The sequence below is a fragment of the Syngnathus typhle genome, linkage group LG17 (assembly GCF_033458585.1).
Source record: "Syngnathus typhle isolate RoL2023-S1 ecotype Sweden linkage group LG17, RoL_Styp_1.0, whole genome shotgun sequence".
NCBI lineage: Eukaryota > Metazoa > Chordata > Actinopteri > Syngnathiformes > Syngnathidae > Syngnathus > Syngnathus typhle.
In genome coordinates this window covers 2809544-2824251 of record NC_083754.1, presented here as the reverse complement: position 1 = coordinate 2824251, position 14708 = coordinate 2809544, and the positions used below count along the sequence as shown (strand labels likewise).

The following is a 14708-nucleotide window of genomic DNA, read 5'->3' as shown; positions in this document are numbered from 1 at the left end:
TTATCTTTGTCCATTCAGAAAAGAGTCCCTTTGTATGGTTGCAACCAAATCAAAAGTGAGAATTTCTACTGTGTCATGTTTTGCCATCTGCAAAGTCATGTTATGTTGCAAGGCAGTCATGTGAGTCAGCAGGAACACTTCCCATCTGTCTCAGCACTTAGCCAGAGTATAAATACCACACACTGGATCCGTGAGTCCACACTGAGCCACGGGAAGCAACAAGCCACTGTTCTTTCCAACTCCTACAAAGCAGCAAAGACATTAATAAGGTAAGACACTGCATATTTATTCATCAAATCTCAGTTGATTCATATTCTTTCAATTCTATTGCATTAAATACAAACTTGCCTGTGTAGATGGAGACCAAGAAAAGTGCAAGAAAAGTTGACACCGGGGTAGTAGGCAGGTATGATAGTTCATAAAAGAAATTATTATCGGTGTGCTGAATGCATTTTAAATCATTGTAATGCCTGTCAACAGTGATTTATCAGAGCAGATTAAAGAAGCCACAAAGGAAAACCATGTGAGAGCGGAAAATACCGAGCTGATGTTGAGTTACCAGAGAGGTCAAGTCAAGCTGCCACAGTACAAGGTAAATTTATATTAATTTTATTTTATTAATTAAGCCAAGACAGTTATGAGTGAACACATTTGTTTAGCAATCGATATATTTGACATTACAAAAAAAATTCTCATAGCACAAACCAAACAAAAATGTCTTGAAAGTGGATATAAAATAATTATAAATATTAAATGATGCCTTTGTCAGCTCCTGCTGTGCTCCCTCCACGAGATCTACAAGGTCCTCGAAGAGGAACTCGATAAGAACTGTTCCCATCCAGCGGTCGCACCGATATACTTCCCCCAGGAACTTGCTCGCCTGGAATACCTGGAGAATGACCTGGAATATTTTTTGGGCCCTGATTGGCGTGGAAAAGTGATTGTTCCCGCTGCCACCCACAGATACACTCAAAGGCTTCGAGAGGTGAAAAAGAATCGCCAGTCGGTTTTGCGATGAGGTCAATTCACTAAAACCAAGTTCTCATCTGCAGATTGGTAAAAAGAATCCAGAGCTGCTGGTTGCCCACGCCTACACTCGATATCTTGGCGATTTGTCAGGAGGTCAAGTGCTGGGAAAAATTACCCAGAAATCCCTCAAGCTGTCAGGAAATGAGGGTCTTTCGTTTTTCTTCTTCCCTGGCGTGAGCAGTCCCAATCGCTTCAAGCAGTTGTACAGAAGTCGCATGAACGCCATCGAGTTAACCGAGGACGAGAGGGAAGCTGTGTTGAAGGAAGCGGTCCAGGCTTTTGAGTTCAACACCGAGGTAACTATTTTATAATTGGTCACTCGTAAAATTTTAGAGGAACTAGATGACGCGGGACATATGTTGACATTTTTGCTGTTCCTTCAGGTTTTTGATGACTTGCAGAAGCTTCTGAGTGTCGCAACAGAACAATCCAAGTCCAGCTCTGGCCATTTTCCATTTCCTCAACTCAAGCATATCACCGTGGGATTGTGTGTTACTCTGGCTACCATTGGAATGGGAATGTACGCCTTGTAGCATCAGCTAGCATTTTAAGCAACTATAGCACTTTACTAATCTCTTTTTAGCTAATGAAACAAATCCAAACTGGAACCAACTGGCTTTAAAAAAAAAAAAAAAAAGTCAGCACTTATATTTGATTGAACAACATACTGTATATTCTTACTTTTGTTACATTTACTAAATTTGTCATTGATTACAGAGTTTTGTGTATTTGTAGAAACAAAGGAAATAAACTTGTTGGCAGTGCAAGAACAAAACATTTGTTTAGTTTTTTTCTTCTATTAGACTCATTATGATCCCTCAAAGGGAATATTCAACTTTGCAAAAAAAAAAAAAAAAAAAACTCAAATTTGCCATTAGATTTTTTTTTATTTAGGATTTTCAAAATTGTAATTAATTACAGGGAATGCAATATGTGGAAACATTTTTTGTACTACAAAAACACCCGTGGCAGCGCAACAGCTTTAATCTTGCCTCAAAAGTTGATACATGACTTCAAGAGCTCAGGCGATCATGTGAGGACTTCAACTTCAATCTACTTCCATCATATTGTCTATTTGACTCTGTAGAGCACTTTCCTCTGCATACGGTGCTGAAGCTCACCCCTCCTCAACATCAGGTGAAGGACTTTGTAGATGGCGTGGTCGGGATATTTCTGCACGGTGGATCACAATGACGACAATAATCATAAATAATAATAATTGCTTATCATGTATTTAGAAAAATGCTAAATTATAGCTTAGAGACAATTGAAAGCACAGCAAAAAAAAAAAGACACTCAAGCAGATGCCTTTTTTTATGGGTGTGTTCAAGTGTAGTCGTACTTTCCACGTTCAGACTGACCTGTTTGGTGAAATCTTGGATGATACTGTGCTCAGATACTTGGGAGCCAATTGCAAAGCGCCTCTTTAATTGCTTTTCAATGCGAGAAATCATTTCCTGGTCCTCTTGAGTAGTAAAACCTTCCACACCTGAAACAAAACCACAAAAAATGAAAACAAAAATTATTCTGATGAAGTAACCATGTATTTATGATATAACAACTCCAACTTAAAACACACCCGAGAGGCTGCCGGAGAGTGCGGCATCCAGTGTGGAAACTTGAAAGAGACGCAGCGCTTCATCTACTTCTTCTTCTCCAGCGACAGGCTGCAACTTCATTTTGGCCAATGACTCCGCAATACGCACCACAGCCTCCAGTTGTCTGCAATAAAGCACAGACAAAAATGAGGTCACGGAAATGCAGTGAAGAAAATTATTTATGATTATATTTGCATATTAAACACAAATACCCATACCTGACAGTGATTGGGATGGAGGCTCTCTTATCGGTTTCCCTCTCGTGCTCTCTTGCACCGCTCCTCATCAGCACGTATCTGTTCTTCAGCTTCTCGGCCGCAGCAGCAGAGAGACGAGGGCCGCATTTACTGCAAGACAATTTTCAAACCAGAGTATTGATATTTGAGCAGATAGAATACAGTAAGGAGATATAAAAAGAAGAAGACTCACGTTCTGGCAAAGGCAATGTACTTCTTGAAGGTGGCCAGCGGAATCTCACCCTCGACTGCCTCAGTTTGCGTCTGGGCACTCAGATGAACGTTCATAACGTGACGAGCTAGTGTCTGCAAGATGTAAAGAGGGCAAAAATCATACTCGGAAACTTTAAGGACATGACAAAAGGAAAATACACAAGGCACATTACCATGTCTCTCTGGTGGTCGTGCAAGTCTTTGATGATGAAGATCATGTCGAAACGAGACAAGATGGTGGGCATGAAGTCAATGTTCTCCTCCCCCTTGGTGTCATCCCAGCGGCCAAACACAGAATTGGCAGCAGCCAGCACAGAGCAGCGAGAATTCAAAGTGGTAGTGATGCCAGCCTGGGAAAAGTGGATCATTTTTGTAAATTAAGTTTTACATTTTCCCTCATCTAATCAATCACCTTGGCGATGGAGATGGTCTGTTGCTCCATGGCCTCATGGATGGCAACTCTGTCATCTTCTCGCATCTGCAAAAAAAGACAAATCGGTTCAAAATCGTAAATGGAGACATTGAAAGTTCTCAAAAATAAAACCCCCAATCTTACCTTGTCAAACTCATCAATACAGACAACGCCGCCATCAGCCAGAACCATGGCGCCACCCTCCATGATGAACCCACGTGTGGCCGGGTCCCTCAAAACAGAAGCAGTAAGACCAGCAGCACTGCTGCCCTTTCCTGAAGTGTAAACCTGCACAAAACAAGTGTTGTCATTAATAAAGTATAGTATTCATGACCACAAGGTGGCGCCAAAACCCTCAATAAAATAAGCCATTCATGTTGAATCACACAAGACTAACAGGTTAAAGAAAATTACCCCAATGGGCGCACATCTCTCCACAAACTTGAGCAACTGAGACTTGGCTGTACCAGGATCTCCAAGCATGAGCAGGTTGATGTCTCCTCTGCGAGTGAGACCATCAGGCAGTCTAGAAAAAACACGTGCACATGTATAGGGTGAGTGACAAAACCAAGAATTCATTTTGCTTGTTCTCATTTCACCTCTTCCTTGAACCACCAAACAACAGACAGGTGATGGCTTTTTTTAGATCTTCGCTGCCGTAGATTGAGGGAGCAACGGAGCGAGCCAGGGAGGTGTAAACATCAGGAGAAGCGGCCAGCGAGCGCAACTCCTCCTCTTCCTGTGGAGACACTGATCCAGTAGCACCACGACCTGCCGGGGACAAGAACTTAAACGTGACCATTTTGGCGTGGCCTATACAAATGAATCTGATTTATTTACCTGCGCCTTCTGTGTCCACTTGGATGCCGACCACTCTCAGGTAGGATGCACGAATTCCCACTCCAGCACTCTTCTCTTTTCCTTTGGCCTTCACCGCAGCTGTCTTCTTGATAGAGTAGATACCCATGATGGTTACTCGGTTCCCCGGGACCACACGGTCACACAGGTACCTGGCAAAAAAAGACGTACTATGAGTTTGCAGCCATCATCTAACGGTGTTATATTAAGATTTAATCGACTGACCTGTCAGAGTAGAGCTGAAGGTGCCGAGGCATTTCTCCATGCGGGACAGCATCTGGAGATTCCTGCAGTCGGAGGGTTTGAAAGTCAACACAAACGCAGCGATCCGGGAGGATAAAATAAGGGTCCACGGGGCACTTCAGTTTTGCTGTGTTACTTGTGCTACGGAAAGAGAAATTGTCCAATTAGTTCATAAATGATAAATATATTTTCCAAGTCATGCTTACTTGCTGCACTTGCGAGGAAGCGCGTAGCCCTGTAGGCCCGGAGGCAAAGGGATGTTGTTGATGATATGACGACAGCTGCGACACTGCAGACACACTTTGGTGGCCTTGGCCTTCACAGGGGTGGCTGAGATGATGATGCCATTTACTTTCACAAGATGAGACACCAGCTCAGACTGCAAAAAAATGAATTGACAAATTAAAATGATCAATGTTGAGAAATATCATTTGAGATTTTACCTTAAGGCTTCGGATAGAAGCGTGATGTGCGTCACTCTTCAGCATGACTTGAATGTCCTGCACGGTTTCTTCTCCGGTTGGACGTGGACGCGTCACCTCGTCGGCTACCTCCTTAGCGGCCTCCTCCAACTGTTCATTACAGTCATGTTTTAACAGGATGAACAATTTCCCAAATAAATGAATGGAACTGAGGTTTAAATGCATTACCAGAGGCAGCTTGTCTGAAGGCAGCTTGTACAGACAATCGGAAAGATCCTCGTCAAAGCTGGCGAGGTCCTCCATTTCCACCTCAATGCAGTAGTCTCCCAGGGTGTAGTGTCTCTTCAACTCATCTCTAAAATGCAGAAAAAGAATCCAGAATTTTTGGCTTACACTCTAACAGCATTATTTGCAGTAGTACTTTATTTTATTTTTCTGGAATAGCACCTACCTGTATTTATATGTGAAGCCAGTTCGGTCGGTTCCTACTCTAAATTGTCGGAGAAATTCACGGAACCGTTTCTTGATCTGAATTCGCTTCTGGCCACCCTCATCTGGGCCTTGTTCGCCCCCTCCGAAGCTGTCACTATAGTAAATTCCAGGGTCGTCAAATCCAGACATTTTGCAGAAAGATCGATTAGTATTTAAATTTAAAATCCGGCAGCCGTCGACTTCTGCAAACAATGGGGCTGACCACTGCTTTCGCGGCAAAACTGAACTTCCTCCTCCCTATTTTCCCGCCAGTCCGCCGCGCGGCGGAGGTTTTACCGGCCTTTCATTGGCTGACAAGAAATCTGACCCGATTTTATTGGCCGGTTTGTCGACACAGGACGTGACATCATGTAGGGGTGGTGCTCGCGGTAGCTCTGGTGGCGCGAAAAAGACAAGCATTTATAAAGGGACGTGCGGACGTTTTGTTTTTAGTGAACAATAAGATGATTGTTGACATAACGTTAAGGGATGTACACATTCAGTATACACAGTATGTAATTCTGCTTTACCATCAGCTTTTGTTGAAGTTCCTCCCACTGCTGTATGACAGCGCCTCGTAGCGGTCATATTACAGATTGCAGTTCTGTCATAAGTGGCCTAAGTATTCACACTATACTTCAAAAAGTAAAATATAAGTGTGGAAAAAAGGCTCTGGCAAAAGTATTGATTCAACTGATTCAACTATCCAGATTTTAAAATGTACACTAATGCAAAAGTATTTCCTTTAATAAATAATAATAATGAGAAGAAAAAAAGACACGAATTGGGAACATCTTGTTTTCCTAATTGCTGTGATTGATGGAACCATGAATTCTGCTCTTTAAAAAATTGGGTTCTGCAACGATTAAAAAAACAAAACATCAGCAAATAAAAAAAATTATGTCTAAAAAAAGTATGCTGCTGAATTAAATCAATTCTTCAAGCAAGAGAGGGCAAAAATATTTTTTTTAAAAAAACGCTTGTCTTAATTTTTTTGTGTGTTAAAAAATGTAAGATGATGTCATCTGCATTTGCAACAGCAAGAGAAAATATATCAGCAAAATTCAGTTTTTGTTTCCTGTTTCGTGGAAGGCACAGGCAGAGTGTGTGACCTTGTGATATCACAAGCTGGTACACCCTGTCGTTCCCATGCCTCTAAATATACTTAATGTTGTTTACACATCCTGTTTGATTTTGTTTAGCTTTCAATTTAATGTCATACTAAAAATATTGTCAAACAAATAAAGAATTCTGCCATGCATGGGCAAAATGAAAGAAATTGGAAAATTTGTGAGAAGAACAGTGTGTTAGTGTTAAAAAGAGAAATAAGTTGTTGGCTGTGGGAAAATGGCATCACACATTTTTGACACCAGGCCCACAACTGAAACCACATCGGACCATCAGTATTTTCGTGGTTTCATTTATTTATTTAGCTGTCATTATTTTGGGCAGGCATATCGATAGCATTTTTGTTTTGAAAATTTTACACAGTAGTTTTGTAGTCAAGTAGATTCTTTAACACCCATTATGTGCTTCTACGTTGCAAATTTAAATAAGAAAAATTTTTATTTTACCGTGTTACGAATGTGAGGGATTCAAAATGCCAATATTTTGTGATTTCTGTCTTAAATACAGATTGTGTGTAAATTACCCCATGTCTGTTTCGACTGATTAAAGCTAAATATAGTTTGCGTTCAAAGTTTGGTGTGTCATCAGCAGATGTGTGTTGGGAGGAGAAAAGAGGACTTACAGTAACTGACGATGCGAGAATTGCACTTGATATTTGGCCGCGCATTTCAGAGGTAAGGACAAGCGCTTCAAGACAAATTCCTTTTTTTTCTATCATATGTTTTTTAATCTAATATTTTTGAATATTATCAAATATTTCGATCATAAACATGATGTTATCGCATATATATAAAAAAAAATTCTTTTTTATTATCAACGTGCTGTTTCGCTAGCTGTCCAAATTAGGCGCCTTATGCGTAAACATTCAAATAGTTATCGAGAAAGTTCAGCAGCAGTTTTGCAGCTACAATGTAGCAACAGCACACAAGAATCTGATTTGCAGGTGGTGAGCTAGTTTGAAACCTCAAGATTGGCATCTCAAACGAACACTCGCTTGCAGGTGTTTAGCGAAAACTGTATGAAGTCTCGTCTGACTTTCTCAGGTTCTGTCATGCCGCGATCGTTTCTTGTGAGAACTAAAAAGACTCACCCCGCCGGTCCATCCAAGGGCTCCGTTAGACAGAAGGATGAATCCGATCAAGGTGGAAAGGACACTGGGGATAACGTGCCGGCCGTTTTGGCAAAGGAGATTTTATCTGAGGTTCGTTCTCCATGTGAGACAGCATCTCGGCGGAGTCAACGCTGTCTTGCATGGAATCCCTCTGGATCTGGTAATTACATTCGATTCATTCATTCATTTTCTAAACACAGTTGCAATTAAAGAAAAGCTGACTGATTCTTCTTCCAGCAACCTCCACAGGGACAGAACTGGACTCTGCTTGGTCAGCGGAAAGACACCAAACATCTGACAGAGAGCGACAACTGGAGAAGCTGGTCTTCATGTTACTCCACCGCACATCACATGCAGACCTCAGCTGGTCATTCAGCCAGTGTCCTCTGTGTGAAAAGGTATTTTATAGAATCGTTGAATGTTGACATTTGTGTCCCACCTAAGCTTGAATATAATTGGTAACCTTTTGACCCTATGTCCTTTCCCCCTTAGTCCCAAGTAGATCTGCAGGCTCATAGTAGTAGCAGCTTTCATGTCCCTTTGATGAGTTCCCCATCCACTGAAATGTCCTCAATGACTTTCACAGCAATTGAGAGCTACGGAAGAGCAAAGGTAATAAACCGAAAGTGCGTTACATGCACAGTTCTGCTTTAAATGTTTAGTTCTTAAAACAGGCACGGAGCTTTGGCTGCAAGGTGTGTGGAAAAATGTTCAAGCGCTCGTCCACGCTGTCCACACATCTGCTCATCCACTCGGACACCAGGCCTTACCCGTGCCAGTACTGTGGCAAAAGGTTCCACCAGAAGTCGGACATGAAGAAACACACGTTCATACATACAGGTAAGGTGGTGATTAGTGTGTAATATCCGGTTGAGTGTGCCCTGCCCTTTTTATTTGCACTCAGGTGAGAAACCACACGTGTGCAAGGTGTGCGGTCGAGGATTCAGTCAAAGCTCCAACCTCATCACTCACACTCGGAAACACGACGACCACCACCGAGCGTTCGGCTGCCCCCGCTGTCACCGCAGCTTCCAACGCAGGGTCGACCTGCAGCGCCACCAAGAAACCCCGTGCGGCTATGGTAGTAGATACGCTCAGAACTGATGATGTCAAATACGTGACAATGAGTGAGATTAAAAGAGGGAGAAATTAAAAAGATTTCTCGAATAAAAGTGATGCATTTGTTTTTTTCATTTGAGTTTTGGTTTTCATTAAAACTTTATGTAGTACTTATATATGATATAAATAAACCAATCAATATATCAATAATTTATTTGATATAAAATAATAATTCTATATAAAATAGTATAATTATAAAAGATAATGTAATTATAAAATAAAAAAATTAGTCTGGTTGCACAGCATTTTTTTTTTAAATACAGCATTTCATGTTGATAATGAGCCTAAGAAAACACAATTTGGTGAAAGGGGAAACTGTTTTATTTAATATATTAGTTATGCACCACATCAACAAAAGACTGCAACAAGCAATATTAACAGATTCTCCACTATAAACACAGATATTAACAACTGGTGGAGTAGGCCACTTCAAATTCTAATTTAACTTATTTTCTGAAGATTTAAATACATAAATCTGCATGTTTACACCTCTTCCAGTTTTAAATAGCCAGCGGCTGTAAAAAAAACAAAACAACTAATCTGGATTTACACAATGCCGTAATGAACAGGAGGGATTGTAGTCATGGGTCGACCTTGCAACAATGATTGTCGGGGCACACACAGAAGTAGTTTGTCTAAACTCCATCCCTTCAGACTGTTGGAGGAAGGAGACAAAACGGTCTTGTTTTGCAGGTGCTCAACGGTAGTGACACATTTTCTGTAACCGTTGATGTCGAAGTTCTGACGCAATCTGGAGGCTCCCATTTAGTCATTTACCCAGTTGGATCTAGAAAACAAAATAATTACAGTCTACAGCTACTCATCTAATAAAGAAGGTGCTGTGAGGTGTCTGCTTTGTTAAGTAAACACCTTTTTAAAACGGGTGTGAAGCTTACAAAACACCCACAAATACTTCAATGATAAAAAAAAGATACTCACGTCTTTGTTGCGGTGAGGCACTCAGTCTTTTGGTTCGCAGGACTGTGGTGAGCTTCAGTTCTTTATGTGCCAGTGAGTTAACAGGATGGGTGACCACCATGGACCGGGAAAGGTTTCTAATCTCACACTGCAGTTTACGGGAAGAATTTCTTATTCATTGTGAAGTTTTAGACCAACAGTAAAATGGAATTACAGACAGCAATTTTTTTTTTTCTTCAATTTCTTAAAAAAAAAAACCTACTGGACATAACTGACATATGACTATTTTTCTCAAGAATTTTGCCTAGCAACAAATGGACCATAAAATATTTATTTTTCACAAGAATTCTGCCTAGCAACAAATGGATCATATAATTACGTGACATGAGCTAACCATCAACGTGACTCTCCTAAATTATGGTGTGGCTTGTAGATGTTTCAATTATAATATTTTATTTTGTAATATTTATTTTATTTTTTAACATGAAGAACTATTATGTAAGATCTGGTTCTGTACCTGTTGTCCAAGTGTCCTGGATACGAGTGGAGGGATACGTTTTCCATCCGGACATTTTTTCGTTACTCTTTTCTTCGTGGGTCGCCTTGTTGTCGTCTTGTCCGAGACGCAAAGGTGAAGGCTGCAGTGGAGAAACTGCATGGAGACGTTGTAAAGCGGCCGTAGGACAAAACTAAATCGTAATGGCCTTATAACTGTTTTCTTTGCTTTGGGCTTGGAGTGAAAGGAGACAGTTTGATCTTCATCATTGAGCTCCTTGGATCCTTTTTGAGCTTCAAGTCTGTCTTCCAACTCTTCTTCCTGCTCATCATCATCTTCTGTCTCCTCAACTTTTGCATGCTGGAAGGTAAGTGAGGGGTCTGCGGGACAGTTGTTGCTTATGACAGTCCAGAACGGAGAACTTTTGGGGTCTGAGAAAGGAGAAACAACACATGACTTCACCTCAGCAACGTCTATGAAGGGCCCCTTGGCAGAAATCTGCAGTAGAAAAAAAATAAAGTGACGAAGACACAACAAAAAAAAATTGGAAAAAGTCAGAAAGTGTCATTTTTTTTTCATAATTAAAAAAAGTGAGACCTCAGTATTTATGAATGCGAAAGACAAATATGAAAATAAATAAGCACCTCGACATAAATGCGCTGGTCAGGAGTGATGACGCAAGGTCCGATGCGTCGCTGCTTGTAGCTCTCGGTGACGAAAAGCTTCAGACGAAGCAAAGGCCCGGATTTGAGTTTAGGTGTGTCAAAATGGAACTGTCCAGGATCAGGCAAGGCACCCCAAGGTGCTTTGGAAGTATTGACATCATCACCATGACCTAGTTGAGGCATGCTGGCCACATTGTCCAAACAGCTGAACTAGGAAAGGAGATGACAAAGATTGAGAGAGACACAGACAGAGAGAGACAAAAGTTATTGATAATCATTCCCAATACTTTGTCCAACAACTGCATAAGAGTCAACTCACAACAAACTACTTATTATTAAGGCTTTTTTTTTTATTATCTTGCATTAGACTGCAAAATCTTACATGTATTCCAAGTGAATTTCTGGATACCCAATCAGTCTCATTATGTGACAACACGGTATGAGGCTGGTCTTTCCATAAAAGCACCTAAGCAAAACATGAGAGGAGACAAATAAACTGCAATGAAGTGCCATCACAACAGACAGAGCCCAACAAAAAATGATGGGGCATATAAAAAGTCTACACACCTCAGTTCAAATATTTTATTTATTTAGGGGTGAAAATAATCAAGATGAATCATTTTTTCCCACTTTTAATTTGACTTCATCATTAACTAAAATAATCGTAAGTGTGCACAGATTCTTATGAGTGTGGCTGTGTTAAGCCTTACCATGTTTTTGTACTGCACCCCTTCACTATTTCCCAGGAGCTGTCCCTCTGTTCCACAGGAAATGACTGGGAACACTAACAGGAAATGACTCCCATTGGACTGAGCCTGGCATGTTGGATCCCGCAACGTTACAGCAGAAACCGGCATCGACAAACTCTGAAAGAAACCGATGTCGTTTTGTTCCATAGTTTAGTCTACAAGCCAATAAATTAAATAATCCATTGCTGGTGTCTGGAAGTGATTCAAGAAGGAAGCTGGCGGGCTCCAGTTTGAGAAGCCTTGGGTTAAAGACCTGTAGGTTGTGTTGGTCCACTGCCACACTGAGGCGTCCATCTTCACACCGCACTGTGAAACTGTCTGGGCCTCCTTCTGCTCTACCTCCAGTATTGAGCCACTCTGTCATTCCGCTCTCCACTGCCCACGTAGGCCTCTTGGCAATGGTCTTTATTGGTAGAACCACATCTAAAAGAGAAAAAAAAATGGCTTGCACAAGCTACAATGCCACATCGGGCACACCAGATAACATAAATGGAGTCGCACATGGGTTCTGACCTGGCTTAGTCCCGGCCAGCTGGATCACAAAGCGATTCCCCAGGTTGGCCTCAGTGTATGAAGTCACATTGTTATAGCCGCTCTCATTGGCCCACACAAGCAGGTCCGGTATGGTGGACAGGTCGGGGATGAGTGAGGTAGTCAGTGCGAGGTCCGGCTCAGGAGGGAAGGGGGGGGAAACACTGTTAGAGGACTGCAGAAAAAAAATAGTCAGGTCTTGCAAAAGCACTAATAACATTCAAATGTGGACAAAATGTCATGCTGGAATAAAACCAAATAGAAAATGAAACCTTACATGAATAAGAATATGACCTTGAACGTCATGAGCAACAATGGCCCAGTTGACTGGCACCGAACTGCTAAGAATCAGCACCACCGTTTGCCTGGAAGAATTCTCCGGCGGCGGTACTAGCGAGACAATCACCTCCACCTGCAGCGAGCTGGAGCAGACATCTTGAATTTTTTTCTCAAAATGTAACACCTTGACCGTTGGCATCCGATGTACAAAACTCACCCGCAGAGTCCCGAACCTGCCGAATGGAGTTTGATGACATGAACCTCGGGATTGTTTGGACTTGCTGCTGAATGGCCGCATCCTTGTACTTCCTGCGGTTGCAGGTCAGAGGTCAAGTAGTTGTTCGAGAGGAACATGGACTTAAGCTGGCACACAGGAGGTTGACTCAGATCTGCAACGCAAAGATTTTTTTTTGAAGACAACAACTCATACTTCAAAAAAAGCAAATCGGGTCAACGCTATCTTAAAATGAAATTGACTGTTGGTTCTGCAATGGCTCACCCTCTCCAAGTCGGACATAGACTCGGTTCCCATGGGGAACGTGTGTCAGAGAGGACAAGTTGCCGTGGTGTTTCAGAGCCCAGCGGTACAGCGCACGTGGGCGGTAAGGGAGCCAGTTTAGCCGCCGCACTAGCAAACGTAGCGTCTGGGACTGAACACTGGAGTTTGAGGACACCTAAAAAGATGGAAAGCAAAGACCCAATCAAGTGAATCTGGTTGTCAATGCTTCCTTTCCAAAAAAAAAACTCTGTATAAAGTAAAAACATGTTTGGAAACAAAACAGCTTGACTTTTTTTTTTTTTAAGTAGACCTCACTGACCTTGACTAGTACAGGGAGGTCAGGGGGCAGTCTCTCAGCTTCTAACCTCCAGCTGATTGGTTGCTGGGAGCTGAGTAATAAGTGAACTTTTCTCATGGTTGATTTGTTCAAACTCAGAGACAAGGGCTTCAATAACACTGTAACCTGCAAAATCAAAACATTAGTTATTGTTTTGGCAATCGTTTCAAGCAAATATAGTCATAAATTAGTGCACAGACTTGTATTTAGGTCAGACTTAACTCTCTCACTACCGTGGATATTTATATTCATTATATAATTATATAATAAATATATGATATTCATAATTTTTTAAACAAATTATTAAATCATTATTTTCCAATCAAAAGCCATTTCTCCGTCTTGTTTCTGTTGTTTGAGGTGTTAAAAAAAGCATAAAAAAAAAATTAAAACACTGCATCAAACATACAACTACCGATGAGTACTAATTACCATATTATCAGGGCTGCTGGTTACTCTCCCCACCGCAATAACATGAGTCTCCTTGTCCCCACTTTCCCTGGCAGCACAGCCCGGGCCAGCCTCAAACTTCTCCAGCAGAGCCTCAACAGGGTGAAGCGCTCCCACTTGAGCCACAGAACATTCTCTCTCTTTACCAGAAGCTGTCACGACATGTCCATTTAAAAAAATGCGTGCAGATAAAGAAAGAAAAAAAAGTCTTTTGAGAGTCGGCGTACCTGTCTGTTTCCTCCAGAGCAGTAGTGCGCAGAAAACAGTCCATGCTACTCCTGACAACGAAGGCATCCTGACAGATTTAAAATAATCGACCTGTCTGCAACATCCTGTTGAAGAGCAACATGCATGAATACACTCTGCAATTCTCAAGCTACTTCATTTGTCTATTTAAAACACATTACAAAAAAGGAAATAACCCAAAAGCTGAACTCACATGTTCCTCCAGCTGCTGCTCCGGTTGTATTTTGCAAAGACTGAATCCAAAGTTTGCTACATCCCGAGTTCCCCACCCACCTCACTCACTCACTCACTCACTTCCTAAACACACAACCACGCACTCACACACACCCTCCAAATCCTGCACCAAGGAGAACACTCACCTACAGGCCGCTTCAATGCATCTTTGCAGCTGAGGTGCTACTTGTGGGAAATACCTGTGAGGGGAATATGACGAGACACACAGTGGGATCAACAGTTGAGCAAGGGGGCGGGGACACAAACCTTAAAAAACATTTGTCGCATTTTTGTTGAATTATTTCTCAATCCAGTTGCATTGGGGGGTCAAGCGTGGCGGTGATTCAGAAGATGAAGCTGCCGTGACGGAAGTTTGAGTTTCAGTTGGCGTAACCACCACCTTCAGGAATACATTTTGGAATAGTCAAAGGACATCAAAACATCTTTTTGAAGATTTTTTTTTTTTTCCATTCATTCAGAACCCT

At 41.7% G+C, this 14708-nt stretch overlaps 4 protein-coding genes across 8 annotated transcripts; 2 read left to right on the top strand and 2 right to left on the bottom strand.

Annotated features, from left to right (window-relative positions):
* The first annotated feature begins 129 nt into the window (after positions 1–129).
* hmox1a (heme oxygenase 1a) lies at positions 130–1804 on the top strand. The gene is made up of 6 exons (XM_061303810.1): positions 130–269; positions 357–406; positions 481–592; positions 770–985; positions 1053–1325; positions 1413–1804. Exons 2-6 carry the CDS (start codon positions 357–359, stop codon positions 1560–1562), a joined length of 801 nt encoding a protein of 266 aa, XP_061159794.1. The 5' UTR covers positions 130–269; the 3' UTR covers positions 1563–1804.
* Positions 1805–1896: 92 nt separating this feature from the next.
* mcm5 (minichromosome maintenance complex component 5) lies at positions 1897–5743 on the bottom strand. Its single transcript, XM_061303809.1, has 16 exons — positions 5463–5743; positions 5240–5366; positions 5033–5161; positions 4796–4968; positions 4572–4730; positions 4329–4498; positions 4088–4259; positions 3903–4014; positions 3633–3776; positions 3489–3554; positions 3250–3426; positions 3057–3169; positions 2846–2974; positions 2609–2751; positions 2391–2518; positions 1897–2202 (listed from the first exon to the last, which is right to left on the bottom strand). Exons 1-16 carry the CDS (start codon positions 5630–5632, stop codon positions 2101–2103), a joined length of 2214 nt encoding a protein of 737 aa, XP_061159793.1. The 5' UTR covers positions 5633–5743; the 3' UTR covers positions 1897–2100.
* Positions 5744–6918: 1175 nt separating this feature from the next.
* LOC133170646 (zinc finger protein Gfi-1-like) lies at positions 6919–8893 on the top strand. Of its 3 annotated transcripts, XM_061303723.1 has the most exons (7): positions 6919–7284; positions 7654–7752; positions 7834–7881; positions 7959–8119; positions 8214–8333; positions 8396–8561; positions 8626–8893. In XM_061303723.1, exons 2-7 carry the CDS (start codon positions 7662–7664, stop codon positions 8823–8825), a joined length of 786 nt encoding a protein of 261 aa, XP_061159707.1. In that variant the 5' UTR covers positions 6919–7284; positions 7654–7661; the 3' UTR covers positions 8826–8893. The 3 variants fall into 3 exon arrangements, with proteins under 3 accessions (XP_061159707.1, XP_061159706.1, XP_061159708.1); XM_061303722.1 differs by having other exon boundaries at positions 6922–7284; positions 7654–7881; XM_061303724.1 differs by lacking the exons at positions 6919–7284; positions 7834–7881 and having other exon boundaries at positions 7674–7811; positions 7971–8119.
* A 245-nt stretch (positions 8894–9138) lies between these two features.
* Positions 9139–14644, bottom strand: engl (endoglin, like). 3 transcript variants are annotated; one of them, XM_061303430.1, is made up of 16 exons: positions 14491–14644; positions 14370–14423; positions 13992–14096; positions 13747–13916; positions 13297–13440; positions 12978–13152; positions 12696–12867; positions 12477–12621; positions 12182–12374; positions 11922–12091; positions 11630–11785; positions 11302–11385; positions 10899–11129; positions 10276–10752; positions 9780–9906; positions 9139–9627 (listed from the first exon to the last, which is right to left on the bottom strand). In XM_061303430.1, the coding sequence occupies exons 3-16, from the start codon at positions 14056–14058 to the stop codon at positions 9614–9616; spliced, it is 2325 nt and encodes a 774-aa protein (XP_061159414.1). In that variant the 5' UTR covers positions 14059–14096; positions 14370–14423; positions 14491–14644; the 3' UTR covers positions 9139–9613. The 3 variants fall into 3 exon arrangements, with proteins under 3 accessions (XP_061159414.1, XP_061159412.1, XP_061159415.1); XM_061303428.1 differs by lacking the exons at positions 14370–14423; positions 14491–14644 and adding an exon at positions 14204–14363; XM_061303431.1 differs by lacking the exons at positions 9139–9627; positions 9780–9906; positions 14370–14423; positions 14491–14644 and adding an exon at positions 14204–14363 and having other exon boundaries at positions 10517–10685.
* Positions 14645–14708: the final 64 nt, after the last annotated feature.

Coding starts and splice junctions, on each gene's coding strand:
- hmox1a (XM_061303810.1), top strand. CDS start 357: ATGGAGACCAAGAAAAGTGCAAGAAAAGTTGACACCGGGGTAGTAGGC. Junction 593..769: donor TCAAGCTGCCACAGTACAAG/GTAAATTTATAT, acceptor TGCCTTTGTCAG/CTCCTGCTGTGCTCCCTCCA. Junction 1,326..1,412: donor CTTTTGAGTTCAACACCGAG/GTAACTATTTTA, acceptor CTGTTCCTTCAG/GTTTTTGATGACTTGCAGAA.
- mcm5 (XM_061303809.1), bottom strand. CDS start 5,632: ATGTCTGGATTTGACGACCCTGGAATTTACTATAGTGACAGCTTCGGA. Junction 4,969..5,032: donor CTTCTATCCGAAGCCTTAAG/GTAAAATCTCAA, acceptor ATTTTTTTGCAG/TCTGAGCTGGTGTCTCATCT. Junction 2,203..2,390: donor TCCAAGATTTCACCAAACAG/GTCAGTCTGAAC, acceptor TCCACCGTGCAG/AAATATCCCGACCACGCCAT.
- LOC133170646 (XM_061303722.1), top strand. CDS start 7,662: ATGCCGCGATCGTTTCTTGTGAGAACTAAAAAGACTCACCCCGCCGGT. Junction 7,882..7,958: donor ATGGAATCCCTCTGGATCTG/GTAATTACATTC, acceptor TTCTTCTTCCAG/CAACCTCCACAGGGACAGAA. Junction 8,334..8,395: donor AGAGCTACGGAAGAGCAAAG/GTAATAAACCGA, acceptor TTCTTAAAACAG/GCACGGAGCTTTGGCTGCAA.
- engl (XM_061303430.1), bottom strand. CDS start 14,058: ATGCCTTCGTTGTCAGGAGTAGCATGGACTGTTTTCTGCGCACTACTG. Junction 12,092..12,181: donor GCTGGCCGGGACTAAGCCAG/GTCAGAACCCAT, acceptor TTTCTCTTTTAG/ATGTGGTTCTACCAATAAAG. Junction 11,130..11,301: donor GAAATTCACTTGGAATACAT/GTAAGATTTTGC, acceptor CTCCTTTCCTAG/TTCAGCTGTTTGGACAATGT.